The sequence below is a fragment of the Schistocerca serialis genome, chromosome 3 (assembly GCF_023864345.2).
Source record: "Schistocerca serialis cubense isolate TAMUIC-IGC-003099 chromosome 3, iqSchSeri2.2, whole genome shotgun sequence".
Lineage (NCBI taxonomy): Eukaryota > Metazoa > Arthropoda > Insecta > Orthoptera > Acrididae > Schistocerca > Schistocerca serialis.
Genome location: NC_064640.1, coordinates 114,093,571 through 114,110,106, shown reverse-complemented (window position 1 = coordinate 114,110,106; position 16,536 = coordinate 114,093,571). Strand labels below are relative to the sequence as shown.

The 16,536-nt window shown below is 38.0% G+C and overlaps 1 protein-coding gene across 1 annotated transcript in view; it reads left to right on the top strand.

Annotated features, from left to right (window-relative positions):
• Positions 1-16,536, top strand: part of LOC126469802 (uncharacterized) — a 129,497-nt gene that overhangs the window by 75,089 nt on the left and 37,872 nt on the right. The window contains exon 7 of the mRNA XM_050097060.1: positions 3,123-5,618. Within this exon, the coding sequence (XP_049953017.1) occupies positions 3,123-5,618 (2,496 nt within the window). The remainder of the gene's footprint in view (positions 1-3,122; positions 5,619-16,536) is intronic.

Here is a 16,536-nt window from a genome sequence, read left to right as displayed (position 1 = left end):
TTACGGCGGGAGGATCCTCCGTTTTGTGATGCTTGTTGTGTGCACATCTCTGTCCGGCACATTTTAACAGACTGCATTTTATACCGTGATGCACGGGCAGAAGCACAAGTTGATGGGGATCTGCCTTGTGTTTTAGCTGACGATGAGGCGTGTGTGTCTAGGGTTTTTAAGTTTTGTGATGTGTCTGGACTCTGGCCTCAACTTTTAGGCTGGAGGTTTTAGTGTGTTGCAGAGTGGCTGACTCCTCCCTTTTTTCCTTGTGGTCAGCCAGCCACTTCCATCTGCTACATTGTTTTAGCTCCCTCTACCATTTTCTTCCTGTGTTGTCCATGTTTTACTGCTGACACCCTGCTTCATCCCACGCTTTGGTGTGGGTGAGCACATTTTTTCAATGATTGTTCCCCGTGTTTTCTGTTCCGTTTTCTGTCAATGTTCTGAGGTTTTTTTTTTTTCTTGACACCCGCCTCACTATGATACTGCACGGGCGCTGAAGACCTTGCTGTCGTGCGCCCACAAAACCCCTCTACTACTACTACTACTACTACTACTACTGTGCATTGTAATGTGTTTACGTAATAAAGTTGCTTTCTGATTTGAGTGTTGTGGATGTTTACAACCTGTATTCTGAATACTCCTATACATGAAAGTATTCTACAAATCACATACGTTATTTCCATATTATTATTTCTTTACTTTCTCAGACGTTAAGTCTGGTTAAAAATGGAAAGTGACGCGGACCTTGATCAAGCGTCACTTCCTTTTAACTGTATGGTATGTGTTATATTGCATTTAGGAACTTTCGGGTAATTGAACATGTATCAATAATTACAGATTTCTGTAGTTGTATATATAAGTTTGGATGTAGCTGTATTGCATTGATGTACTGGTGGATATTGCGTTGTATGACTCCTGTAATTGATAGTATAATTGGTATAATGTCAACTTTATCCTGATGCCACATGTCCTTGACTTCCTCAGCCAGTTGGATGTATTTTTCAATTTTTTCTCCTGTTTTCTTTTGTATATTTGTTGTATTGGGTATGGATATTTCGATTAGTTGTGTTAATTTCTTCTTTTTATTGGTGAGTATGATGTCAGGTTTGTTATGTGGTGTTGTTTTATCTGTTATAATGGTTCTGTTCCAGTATAATTTGTATTCATCGTTCTCCAGTACTTTTTTTGGTGTATACTTGTATGTGGGAACATGTTGTTTTATAAGTTTATGTTGTAAGGCAAGCTGTTGATGTATTATTTTTGCTACATTGTCATGTCTTCTGGGGTATTCTGTATTTGCTAGTATTGTACATCCACTTGTGATGTGATCTACTGTTTCTATTTGTTGTTTGCAAAGTCTGCATTTATCTGTTGTGGTATTGGGATCTTTAATAATATGCTTGCTGTAATATCTGGTGTTTATTGTTTGATCCTGTATTGCAATCGTGAATCCTTCCGTCTCACTGTATATATTGCCTTTTCTTAGCCATGTGTTGGATGCGTCTTGATCAATGTGTGGCTGTGTTAGATGATACGGGTGCTTGCCATGTAGTGTTTTCTTTTTCCAATTTACTTTCTTCGTATCTGTTGATGTTATGTGATCTAAAGGGTTGTAGAAGTGGTTATGAAATTGCAGTGGTGTAGCCGATGTATTTATATGAGTGATTGCTTTGTGTATTTTGCTAGTTTCTGTTCGTTCTATAAAGAATTTTCTTAAATTGTCTACCTGTCCATAATGTAGGTTTTTTATGTCGATAAATCCCCTTCCTCCTTCCTTTCTGCTTAATGTGAATCTTTCAGTTGCTGAATGTATGTGATGTATTCTATATTTGTGGCATTGTGATCGTGTAAGTGTATTGAGTGCTTCTAGGTCTGTGTTACTCCATTTCACTACTCCAAATGAGTAGGTCAATATTGGTATAGCATAAGTATTTATAGCTTTTGTCTTGTTTCTTGCTGTCAATTCTGTTTTCAGTATTTTTGTTAGTCTTTGTCTATATTTTTCTTTTAGTTCTTCTTTAATATTTGTATTATCTATTCCTATTTTTTGTCTGTATCCTAGATATTTATAGGCATCTGTTTTTTCCATCGCTTCTATGCAGTTGCTGTGGTTATCCAATATGTAATCTTCTTGTTTAGTGTGTTTTCCCTTGACTATGCTATTTTTCTTACATTTGTCTGTTCCTAAAGCCATATTTATATCATTGCTGAATACTTCTGTTATCTTTAGTAATTGGTTGAGTTGTTGATTTGTTGCTGCCAGTAGTTTTAGATCATCCATGTATAGCAGATGTGTGATTTTGTGTGGGTATGTTTCAGTAATATTGTATCCATAATTTGTATTATTTAGGATGTTGGATAGTGGGTTCAGAGCAAGGCAGAACCAGAAAGGACTTAATGAGTCTCCTTGGTATATTCCACGCTTAATCTGTATTGGCTGTGATGTGATATTATTTGAATTTGTTTGGATATTAAGTGTGGTTTTCCAATTTTTCGTTACTATGTTTAGGAACTGTATCAATTTAGGATCTACTTTGTATATTTCCAATATTTGTAGTAACCATGAGTGGGGTACACTATCAAAAGCTTTTTGGTAATCAATGTATGCATAGTGTAGCGACCTTTGTTTAGTTTTAGCTTGATATGTCACCTCTGCATCTATTATCAGTTGCACTTTACATCCTCGTGCTCCTTTGCAACAGCCTTTTTGTTCTTCATTTATAATTTTTTTCTGTGTTGTATGTTATTATTATTATTGTTGTTATTATTATCATTATTATTATTATTATTGAATTCTTTTTTGAGGGGGCTTATGCCATTTACATGCTATGGCTCAAGTCTGAATGTGAATATTCAATGTCTCTTAGTATTTGCCTTCTGTTTAATCATTTTGTTAACTGATACTTCTGTAGCTTCTTGGTTGCACAACATAATTCTAAATGAAAAACACAATATGTCTGATGATGGCCCTGTAAACTGGAAACTGCTTAACAAAATAAATTAATTCTATAGGACACACATCACATAATGTTTTCCATTTAGATTTTTTTATTTAAACTAGTGGTAATTTACTATTTTTGTACTTGGCAGCCACTTTCCAAATTCAGTTGTTATTTTCTACTTTTCAGAGAAACAAGATATCAGAGAAAAAGAAATATCTAATTCTACTGCTCCTCCATTGCCACATAAAAAGAGACTTTCCACAGCAGCTTCCAAACAAGAAAAAGAAGTTGAAAATCTAACAGAGAAACAGCGTTTAGCTTCTGAAAGGACTAGTGTTAGTGAGGAAAGTGTCAGCTCCAGTGTCATGACATCAGTAACATCCACACAGAAACCGCGGATAGCAAAACTGAAAGCTATATTTGAGAGGAATCTAGGAGATCTTGAAACAACCAATCCTCCGACCAGAGTGCGTCATTCACAACAGGTCACTCGCAGCCATTCTCTCGGCGCAGTTTGTAAACCTGACTTGAAGCAGTTATCACCGAGTCGATTTGGGCAGAGTGAAACAAAGACAGTTCAGCACAATGTGAATGAACCCAAAGAAGAAAGCAGTTCCTCACACTGTTCTGGTTTTCAGCCAGCTCTTCCTATCAAACGGAGTAAGTCATTACGGGTTCTAGGTTCTTCTGATCAGTCAAAACTGTCTTTGGTTTCAGTAGGAAAAGGAAATTTGGTAAAAAGTCAAAAATTTTGTGGGAGTGAAAGTGTTAGTTCAGGAAAGTGTATTGCAACGCAGCAAGCAAAAGACTGCACAGTGAATCATAAGTCTTCAGGTACAAACATTTCACATCACTTTGAAGGATCTGAAAGACGAGGGTTGGAAACGGGGACCGTCTTTAACCAGCCGAGTTTGAATAGTTGTCCACCTAAGTTTTCAGACAGAGCAGGTGCAGGAAATGAACAAAGGTATGATGGAGGCCAGAAACTGCATGGGTTAGCAAACTCTGTGAGTGATAGAAGCAGCAGTTTGGAATGTTGCGGCACTGAGGAACTGAAGGGTAACCTAAGGAAAGTGCAAGGAACGTCAGTTAGTGGTGGTGGCGGTAGCAGCAGCAGCAGTAGTATGGAATCGGAAGCAAAAGCAGCTCTGTGGCCTCAGAATAGGTCCACATGTCAAAGCAATTTGTCTAAGACTGATTTAGATGATAGAAGAGGTTGGAAAGATAGTAAGCAGTGTGCAACAAATTTGGTAAAATATGCTGTGTGTCAACACAGAAACTCATTAAGTAGTGGACAGTCTCATGCTTCTTCAAGTGTTTATGTAAAGCCAGTGAACCAAGGACTTTATGGTGAAATTCAGAAGAAGGTATCTAGCATTGTAACAGGACTCGGCGTAAGGGAGAGAAGGAATAGCTTCAGACAAGCTGTCAGCACTGATAAGGTATCTGGCTCAGATACACGTTGTGTAAAATGTGAAAGTGATAGTGTGTGGTCAAAAAGTGATATACAGGTTCGTGATGCTAAAACTCTTTCAGATAGGCAGGAAAGTAATTCCAAAGTGTTAATTCAGAGTGATTTGGTGCAGGGTGCCAAAATCTACTCTAATCTCTCCCCACATTCTCATGCAGATGCTTTACACCCAGTGGTCCAGGATGAAAGGGGAGAAAGAAATGCTCGAGCAGGAGGGCCGCAGCCTCATAATTCACAAAACAAAATTAAGTGTTCATCAGTTAGGACTGAAAAAAATCCAGTGAATTGCTGTAGTGAAGCGGTAAACAGAAAATGTATCCATCAAAGAGCTGAAGAACAAAGAGTGGCCAAACCTGTGAAAGAAAGCAAAATATCACCTCATGTTTGCAGGGATGAAAAAGTTTCTTGTGTCATGTGTGAACCAGAGGGCAGAAATCAACACAGGAAGGTAGAAAGCACATACTCAAAATATAGCAGAATATTGCCTGTTGGGAGAAAACTTTCTCAACCAGCATGGGTGAATCATGAACAGTTGACTTCAAGTGTCATTAGGGACAGTAGCAGTAGTGGAAGTAGATTGGATCCTCAGCAGTCTCATTATTTGCACGATATGAAACCTGAACTGACTGTTTCAGCAAAACCATCTTTTGTCCCTCAGACTGAAAGATACGATGACATAGTTACAAATCGTGTGTCTTCAAGTGAAGTGAGCTACCATAAGGGGTTCCTAAATAAACCAGTACCACCTCCTAGTAAACAAAAACCTACCTTGGTTAGCAAAACTATAAGAGGGAACAGTGCTTCGAAAAATGAAAGAGAACCATGCCCAGGACAAAGTAGCGCTTCAGCCAGTGCACAGTTCTTTGGTGAGCAGAGTACTGTAGGAAGTGATAGCGTGTTTGTTAAGAATGTAGATGTTAGTCAACAACAAACTCAGCATGTGGATAGGTTAGTGAGAAGAACAGTTTGCAAAGAAAGGGAAGAAGGGAACTCCAAATTATTAGCAGCAACAGACAGCCAGCCATTTGCAAGAAATGTGGCCCAAAGCAGTGGACCTGACTTTAAAAAGGCTACAGTAACTGTTGACCAGCACAAATATCAACACAGTAGTGGTCACGTTCCTGCACTTGGGCAAGATGAAAAGCTGTCAGCACGACACAAACATGCCTCACTGAAGGAAATAAACCGTAGTGATGATTCATTTAGCTATGGTAAGTGCCTCCTTTATTATTCATGCATGTATAATACTATTTTATGATTGAAAATCATTGTTATTAATTGCTTCAACAACTTAAACGTAATTCGTAGCTGTATAACAAGAATAGGTACTAAAACAAAAACATTCAGAGGATGGACTGTAATATCTGCGTATCTCTGCTATACTTAAACTTACACTGACTGCAAAGGTGGATGGATGGAGCCTTGGTACTCTATCCAAATTTAAGTGAGAGTGTTGCAAGCATGATCCCATACACATTTATGATTAATTACTTAAGCAGTTTCTGTATATTTCTAATCTGTGTTGTTTCATTTTATCTTCAAGGTATCATTAAAATCCTTCTGCCTTTACTATTATGTCATCTTATAAGATACTTAAAATGCATCCTCAGCAAAGAATTTTGCCTAAGTCATCACTGATGTCTGTGACATAAGAGAACTGCATGACATGGAACTTTCCATTCCTGCTAAACTTCATGCCTTTTCTTGCTGTTTTACTGATATATCTGTTGGCCCAGAAGATGTTATGCAACTCTTTCAACATGTGTAGACAACTTATTCATTTGGCCATATGAAGTTTAATGTCAACAAATAAATTACTCATGTGAAATACACTGTTTACCTATTTTTTTTAATTGGTTGAGCATCACTGCCAGTGGCACAATTTTATTGAATATTTCATAAAACTGATAACTTATCGAGAGGAGAGGTCAGGGAGTGGGGGAACAAATAATGAAAATGTAGCACTGTTGAATACCAGAATTAAAATGCCACTGAAAATAATAATAATAATAATAATAATAATAATATATGTAAAATATAGTAATGTATTTTATTTCAGAAGTCTTCATGGTGGGTAAGGAAATCATAAGATGGCTGCTATGCCCTACTAGTAGGATCCATCCTAGTATTGGTCTGTAATAATTTGTAAAAACATTAACCACAATGACTGGATGAACTTAAGCAGCCTTAATCGTCTTTCATACTTACCAGCTTACTTTACTAACTTACAGTTACAGCTGCAGGATCAAACATATCTAAAGTACTCCTATATGAGGAGTGTTGTCTTTTATTTCATTAATTTTAGTGAAATACATCTCCATGGTGTAATTATTAACTATTCCTACAGTTAATAGGAGGAGCTAATCTACAGTAAGTCTTCAGCTTTGGTTTAAAACCTGAGGTTTGTCAGAAACACTGTTCAGCTCTTTTACTGAGTGAAGTGGCACAGTGGTTAGCACACTTCTTTCATATTTGGGAGAACGACTGCTCAAATCCAAGTCTGGCTATCCCGATTTAGGTTCTCTGTGATTTCTCTACATCGCTCCAGGCCTATCCTTTGAAAGAGCATGGCCAATTTCCTACTGCATTCTTGAAACATTCTGAGCTTGTGCTCTGTGTCTAATGATCTCAGTGTCATCGGGGTATTAAACCCTAATATTCCTTCCGTCCTTCCTTCCTTCCACCTTGTGGAAGCCTATTGAAAATTTATATTGCAGAATATTGAGCAGTTTTTTGAACAATGTTTAAGATGTGCTCACAACATAAGGATTACTTCTTTGTTTTGAGTTCTCTGAATGGATGGTGCTCTTCCTCGTAACCAAGTTAATATTTTTACGTATAAATCTCACAAGTAAGCGGATGTATTGCGATGTAAATGTGCAAGATGCCATCACTTTTCATAGAGGCCTATGTGAAATTCATAAATTAATGCCACATACTGCATTGTGTTCACTACTTTCGTGGGAAAAATTGTTTTGTGTTGTACTAAATTCCCCATCAGTATTATTCCATATAAAATCAACAAATTGAAGTAAGTGAAATGAACTACATTTTATAATATCAGTGGTGCTGACTAAATAATAATATAACCATAAAGGTAGGTGTCTTCAACTTCTGCAGCAGGCCTAGAATATGAGCCTTCCATGAAAGCTTGCCATCTGCCCCAAGCCTCACAAATTTAGTGTCTTCTGTTTCACTAATCATACCATTATTCTAGCTGAACTGGATGTCAGAATAAGTAAAATTGTGTTAACAAACTAGACAATGTGTATTTCATGGAATTAAAGAATCTGCCCCTCCACTGGCACTGAAGAGGTGCTTGTCTCCAGGGCCAGTTTTACCATACAGTTAAGTTCCTGGTCTCAATTAGTAACAATAATACTTGTTTCATCTGCAAACAAAACAGCTCTAGAGTTATCTGCTATAAACGTAAATGAGGGCAAGTCTTCATTTTATTTCAAGAAAATAGTATCCCCAGTGTGGAGCCCACTAGCACACCCCCGTTACTCTGTCTCATCCTACCTTCTTGACTGTTATGTGACAATGTTAAACAACTTTTTACTGCTTAGTTAATACTGAAACAACTAAATGTCTCACACCAAACTCTGTCATGATCTGCAGGACATATATAAAGCCACTGTAGGGAATGCCAACGATAGAAGCGTGGACCTTAGTCACCTCTTGGATATCTGATACCAATTCCTCCTGTAGTTGCTATATTTTCCAAAAATTGAATTGTCCTCTTGGGGAGAATTCCCAAGTTAACAATTAGGGGTACATGGATGGTACTGTGTACTGACCGCCTCATCTAGTTATTAGTTAGTTTCATGTTCCATGGATCATTTGCACAATAAATTGTAATGAGTCATTTTATATACACATCACAACTTAATTATTAAATATGGATACATGCCGAACATTTATAAAGTAATTTCTTTGTAAAATCCGCAGATTTGGGGAAGTATTTCCTACCCATCATCTTTTACACATTACAGTAATAGAAATTCTTCTACAGTGTAGAGTAGTTGTCAAGGAGAAACTTTTTTAGTTTGTTTTCAAATTTTATTTTGCTATCTGTCAGACATTTTATATCCTTGGGTAAGTTATCAAACATTTTTGTTGCAGTATTGTGTACACCTTTAGTGATAAAACAACCTTAATGTGGAGTAATGGATGCCATTTTTCCTTCTGGCGTTGTAATTATGTACTGCATTGTTCCTTTCAAACTGCAGTTGATTATTTACAACAAACTTCAAAGAGGGAATAAGTATACTGTGAAGAAGTAGTCAGTATGCCCAACTCTTTAAACAGATGTCTACAAGATGATCATGGATGTGCACCATGTATTGCTCTCGTAGCACATTTTTGAGCAATGAGGACTTTCCTTCCTAAAGATGAGTTACCCCAGAACATTATTCCATATCACATCATAAATATGTGAACGTACTGATTTGTCTCTCCCCAAGATTTGCAATGATTCTAAATGCAAATGTTGCTCAACGAAGTTGTTTTAGGGGTTAAAGAATGTGTTTTTTCCAGTTAAGTTCTCTTCAGTATTAACACCTAAGGATTTTGAAATTTGCACCCAATTTATTATTTCCTCACCATGTGTTATACTGAATATGTTGTGTCTTTTTAAAATTGAGGGTCAGACCATTCACAGAAAACAAGTCAATGATACTTTTAGGAACATTAGTTTACTATTTCTACTCTTTCTATATACATGCCTGGATTGATTACAATACTAGTGTCCTCTGCAAAAAGAATTAATTCTACCAGTTGTATATTAAATGGGAGATCATTCACATATATGAGGAACAGCAGTGGACCTAAGATTGACCCTTGACGAACCGTGTACTTGATTTCACCCTAGTCAGAATAATGTCTCCAGACCACATTGGTTGAATTACAAAGTACAACCTTCTGCATTCATTTGGTTAGATATGACATTATCCAGTGGTTGGCTCTACCATCAATCCCATAAAACTTCAATTTGTGTAGAAAATATTGTGATTCACACAGTCAAAAGCCTTAAGTAGGTTGCAGAAAATACCAAGTGGCATCATTTTATTATTTAATGCTTGTAAAATTTTGTGAGTGAACATGTAAATGGCATTCTCAATAGAACAACTCTTCTGAAATCCAAACTGTTATTTTCTGTGGATACTATTGCCACTATGCTGTCGGCAAGGCTGACCTGGCTGCCAAAGCTCCAGAAGTTTCTAGATTTCTTGTAAAAAGCATAATTTTGAAGCTTGTGGCACCATGTGTAATGATCTTTGACCATTTAAAACTGTTTCAGTCAATACTAATGTCGAAAGTAATTTTATGATGCAATATCATCCACAGGATGACTGATGGCTACCTATCACCTGCAAACAAATGGTCTCATGGAATGTTTTAATAAGTCATTGGCAGATTAGTTAGATAGTTTCATGTTCCATGGCTCATTTTGCATGATTAATCGTAATGATGAGGAATGAGGAATGGATCATTTTACATTCACATTACAAATTAGTTTGTAAATATGGCTACATGCTAAACATTTATAGCGCTGTGTGTGTGTGTGTGTGTGTGTGTGTGTGTGTGTGTGTGTATACACGTCTGTATGGGCGCGCGCCCACACACACACACACACACACACACACACACACACCCACACACCCGCGCGCCCACACACACACACACACACACACACACACACACATACACATACACACTTGTGAGTCAGTAATTCCTACCTACCAGCTCTCACAGTAGTAGAATTTGTTCTAAGGAATAAAATGAGTTGTCAGGGAGAAACTCTTTCAATTTGTTTTCACATTTTACTTCGATGTCTTCAGACATACTCTTGATGTGTGTTTGACATCAGAGAGACTGGATACTACAGTGCCTGTCATGACAGTGACATATAATACAGCAAAGCAAGACACTCCATGTTTCATAGTGTTTATCATGGTCTCTGGATGAAGGGCTGAAGCAGTAACAGACACTTGCTTTCTGCTTCGACCTAATGGTGCTGAAGACTGCTACATAAAACTGCTCATCGCCTAAACTGAGGAAGCAAGACTGCTCGTGCCCATATGGACCTTGTAGGCTCGGAATAAAGTGCCGTGGACATTATAACGCTGCACACAGACTTATAAGCTACAATCCAGGTGACCTAGTATGGACTGTTATATGTGTATGGAAGTTCAGGTTATCAGAAAAATTAGTAAAGTGCTACTTTGACCAACATTGAATTTTATGTCACTTGAGGGTCATAATCTGTTTATTCAAGGATGATGGTTCTACACTAAGGAGACAGCCACAGAGACATTGTTCATGTCCTTCACATAAAGCCATGCCATAGTTCTCTGAGGTGCAGATCCATTGTAGGTGCTTCCAAGACAAGTTACATGAAGGTATGTTAGATAGTTGCAATGTCTCAACAGAAGTTACTCCAATGGAATGTTACAGGGACAATAAGGATGTGACAACATGACCACATCATCATCATCATCAATCATCATCATCATCATCATCATACAAATGGCCACTGATTAGATCCAGATCTAAGAAGCTATAGTTAACTCTTAAACAATGAGTTACTGGTTGCTGTTGGTGTGCCCCCCCCCCCCCCCCCCCACACACACACACACACACACACACACACACACACACACACACACACAGAGAGAGAGAGAGAGCGGGGGGGGGGGGGGGATTTAATCCTAGTCATTTTTGCATAACATTGTGATTGGAGGTGTGAAAAGCCACTCTCTCTGTGCACTTGGCTGATTATCCAGAGTTATCTCAGTTTATCCAGTTTGTCTGCAAACTATAATCAGCAGCAAGTTAAACCTGTTTTTTTTGTGTGTGTGTGTGTGTGTGTGTGTGTGTGTGTGTGTGTGTGTGTGTGTGTGTGTGTGTGTGTCCATATTTTACATGGTTTTTTTAAATTAACTCACATATACTTCATTTTAGTTCCATATGTCAAGAGTGTAGGTATTTTGCACCAATTACTTCATGATTTCTGTTAGTATTGTTGCATGGCAGCTCAGTTCCCATCAAATGTGCTGTCAAAAAGATTTGACAGATGCTGTGTAAACATTTGTTGTTTTTTTTGTGTATTTTGTTGTATGCTGCAGTTGGCGATGTGGAAATCATTTTCAGTTTACGAGGGCAGTCATATCAGCATGATTCCCTTAAAAAGTACGCAAACAGTTTCCTTCTCCTTTTGTGTCCAAACTGAATTGGTGCTCCAGATCTAATGACCTTGTCGTCAACAATATATTAAACCCTCATTTGCTTTCCTGTAAGTTTCTGATTTACATTTCAATGACATCTGTAATGAAATAAAGGGAGACATTGTCCCTTCAGATTCCTGCATGCCCCAACATTGAACTTCTCATAATCTATCTCACCAATATGGAAGATATTCACTCATTTTGTCCAAAAAAGGGCTGCATGTGTTCACATTCAAATGATAGAATAGATATTGTCAGGGAACATGAAGAAAGACACGTGGTAAAATATTGAAAACTGTTTTGTTCTTCTGTGTATCACATATTGTTTTTTAGAATTTCATACAGAAAAATAAAATCTTGTATGCAACATGTATAACAAAGCAGCAGATCAATAAACAGACTAAAAACTATATTTTCAGTTTTCTTGAAGCCTGTGATATCTTGAGGTAGTATTATGTCAACATTTTGTTTTAAGATATTTCCAACTGACATTTCTCTCTAAAAGTACCCGTACAGGGTGATTATAATTAAAGTTCCAGTTTCAGAATGCTGTAAAAAAAGAACTGCTCTCAGAATGTCTTCAAATTTGAGTGGAATATTATAGAAGAAAGGAGAAACATTATGGAAAGAAAAAAACATTACGAGCAGATGGCACCGTAAATGTCATAGTGTAAAAGTGTTCAGTCACAAATGACAGATGAATCACAATACAGTGGCTATGGTGTGAGTTGCACATTAAACCTGCAGCACTGTGCAATGTGCAGGACCACACAAGCTTGGAGACAGGCACAAGGCATGTTATACTCTCCACTGTTTTGTGCCGCAGGTTGAAATTGAGGAACAGTGTGTTCCACAACAGATTGGAATGACTCAAGTGCCACATTCAGAATGTGTTGCACAATATGTGCCTTCAATTCAGCAACATTTGTAATCAGAGCACTGAACACGGCATCTTTCAGATAACCCCACAGCCAGAAGCCGCATGGATTAAGGTCAGGGGATCTGGATGGCCAAGCTGTAGGGAAATGGCACCTGATAGTTCTATAATTTCCAAAATGGCTCTGCAGCAGCTTCTTCACTGTCTGTGCAATGTGCAGAGGTGTGCCATATTGCATAAAAATGATCCTATCCTTACATCCATGATGTTGAAGTGTTGGAATGATGTTGATGCACCAAAGGCCTTCATAGCATTTACAAGTGATGGTACAGGATCTGCAGAGCCCATCTCTTCAACAAAAAAAATATAGCCCTAAGATAAATGATGCCGTCAACCTACACCACAGAGTTACCTGTGTGTAATGGAATGGTATCATTTGATGTGCGAGCGGATTTTCTGTTTTCCAAATTCTGCAAGTCTGTGTATTGACATGCCCTTGGAGATGAAAGTTGGCTTTGTCTCTCCACAAAATGTTCCATTGCCATTCATTGTCCACTTACATGTGAGCTAGAAACTCTAGAACAAACATTTGTGTTACTGGCAGGTCAGCTTGAAGTAACTCCTGAACGTGGGTCTTTTGTATGACTAGCAATGTTTCGTAGAATTTTATGCACCATACTAACAAGGAAGTCCAGAGTTCGGGCAGTTCCCCATGCACTGCATGTTTGCACATCACCGCTCAATCCCTCCTTGAATGCTGTTTTTTCGAATTTCTTAGTTGTTTTCTCTAGACCCCTGACAGAAATTTGACCGACACCTTTTTTTCATATCCTTGAGTGTCCAGAACTTCTGCACCACTATTGACACACTGTCACAGTTCTTGTAAAATAACTTTACCAGCAGTGCATAATCCTGCACTGAGACAGTCACACCGAGTGTCTCAGACACAAACTGAAGAATAGCCATGTACCCCATATCTTTTGTTTTGCAAATTCTGCTGCTTAAGTGCCATCTAGTGATAATATTTTTTATATAACGTTTCCCCCTTCTTCCATAATATTCTGTCATTCTGAGCAGAGGTCCGTTTTTTACAGCCTTTTGAAACTGAACTTTTAATAATAATCATCCTGTACATTATAATTAGTAGAAGGTGTTGAATAATAACTTAGACAATTTTTAAATGATTGCATTTCAGACATATTTTAATCTTGTTCTTCTCATAAACAGTTATAGTAAGACCACCAGTAATCCTATTGTTGAATTGCCCAAAACTCACCTACCTGGCAGTTCTCTATTGATGGATCACAGTGTGTCCTTAGACTTCCCATAATTTTCTAAATAATTTCAGATGAATTTTGGGACTGGCACTGACAAGACCCTCAGACAAATCTTTCCCTCTTTCTTCTTTAATCTTAGCAGGCCCATTTCATATAAAATTTCTGCCAGCAATTTGTTGATGGAAGTGGTGGCAGTGGTGTTAGCACGGGGCGGGGGGGGTGATTTTTAAATTCATTCCTTCCATAGAATTGTGTCTTTCAACCCCCCCCCTCCCCCCCCTCCACAGGTGGATGTGATGAATGAGCTGTCTGGTTTTTCTGTTAATGTCGACAATTTGAAGGCTAGATTATTGTAAACATCCACGTGAGATGAGAAATGAGTTACAGAAATTAACAGCCCATGCAAATAATGAAACATATCAACTACAAGTTGAGATAATTATATCAATGAACTAAATGTATAGTGAGCTGAAGTACGAACTACAGTACACTATGAGAGTGAGCTTCCTAATCTTAGTTGTAGCTTGAATCAAAATAATCTTAATGTAGATATTAGTTACAAAGAAAAGTATGAACGCAAATGTTTGACTCAAATAGTTCGTTGTACTGGGTAATTAGCAGTGGAAGGGGAGCACAGGTAAGTACACATGCACTATCGATTGCCAATTGAATCTTATTTATTTGTGAGTGTAATGTGTAGGCTGCGTCACATAACAAAAACAAGATATACAAGACATTAACCAAGATATTACATTTTATAAAGTTTATATGCTGGTTTTAGAAAGTGTTGTAGACAAACATCCAAGTTTCTAATGTATTCAGTAGAGTTTGCTGTTGCTATCAGGAACTCCTCTGCATTCCCAGGGGATGCTCAAAGTGGGCACATATGGTTGATGTGCTGTGTAGTTGAGGTTTTGTTGTTCAGAACTACTCACAGATGGGCAAGGGCATTAGACTCTATTTGAATAGTGACCCTGTGCCTCTCACACTGTTTGTACTTACTCTGTTCAGTACAAACCAGACTTTGCATTTTTCCACAAGCCATGGAGTACTGTTTGAAATACAAGGTATCAAGTTGTTCAGTTGTAGTGTTAGACTGACATAATTTAAATCTATCATTCACTTATACTGCCTGCATTCTCATGGAGTTCTTTTTCTGCACCCAGAAGAGAGCATCTGGAATTAAGCCTGCTGTTGTTGATGGTACAGATGTTCTTATGAACTGGAAGGTCTTCATTCTCAGCCAGTTTATAAACTCCCTAATGGAAGTGTCATGGTGCTATGTGACGTCTGATAGGAATTCAGAAAGTGTGGATGTTTCTGGACATTCCTGTGATAACACACATGGTCTGATTTAGCTGTGCACCAACAAATCTGATGTAATCACTGTTAAGCCAAAATGAAGGTACACCAGCTCTAGGGCAGTTCACAGTGTGTATGCTGGCGAACTAAATGTTATTCTATAGAAATTCTGTGTGATATTATTTTTATGAATCTGGCAGCCATTCTATCCAAGTCTTTTCCAAAGAGGAGTATGCATATGAAGTGATTTAAAGTGAAATGACCACATAAAACTAATCACAGTTAAGGCAGATGCCAGACTGAGGTTCATTGGAAGAATCCTCAGGAAATATATCCCACCCACAAAAGCGGTAGCTTACAAAACCCTCGCTCGATAATTGCTTGAATATTGCTCATCAGTCTGCGATCTGTGCCAGATTGAATTGATAGAGGAAATAGAGAAGATCCAAAGAAGGGCAGCACATTTTGTTACAGTTTTATTTAGTAAGCATGAAAGCAACACAACGACACTCAGCCAATTCCAGTGGCAGTCACTACAAGATGGGTGTTCTGCATCATAGTGTGGTTTACTTTTGAAGTTCTGAGAGCATACCTTCCTAGAACAGTCGACCAAGTATTAAACCATTATATTACTTCTTCCCATATATAACTCGTTAAAATACCAATAAGGTAAAATCAGAGATATTTGATCTCACACGGAGACTTACCTGCAATCTTGCTTCCCACAAACCATTTGCTGCTGGAACAGAAAAAGGAGGAAATGCCCTCTACTACACATCATAAGGTGGTTTTCAGAGTATAGATGTAGATGAAGTGGGATATTTTATCTAGTACAACTCCAGATATTTCTGATTTTTGTTTTATGTAAGCTGTTTATTTTCAAATTAGATACAGATTTCATCATTTGTTTGTTTGTAGTTGATATGGAATGTGTTTACTTGTGTAAGACTAGTGTACGCATAACCCCTCCCCATCCCTGCCCCCCCCCCCCCCCCCCCCCCCCACACACACACACACACACACCGTAAGGAGACGAAAGTTGAAGAAATGGATAAGTTGGGGAAGATTATTAAGGGAAGGCAGGTCACTCAGACTGCAGCATGAGAGGGACCTACCTGTTACGAGGTTGAGGTGACGCCGAGATGAAGGACTAGTATCAGAGAGTGTAGTTGGTCAAAGATGGTACATTGATGAACACTGCACCAGTGCCAGTCCAGGCATAATGAGAGCAGACTGAGAAGTGAAGATGGACTAAGAGAATAATAGTAGTAATAATAATAATAATAATAATAATAATAATAATAATAATGAAAAAGGTAATAGTAATATATTAATGAGAAAAGATAGGGGGAGTGATTGTACGTTGATGGAGGATGCGAAGATATGTTGGTGGACAAATCCCATCTAAGGAGATTTTGAAAACTGGTATCATTTTAGAGGATCC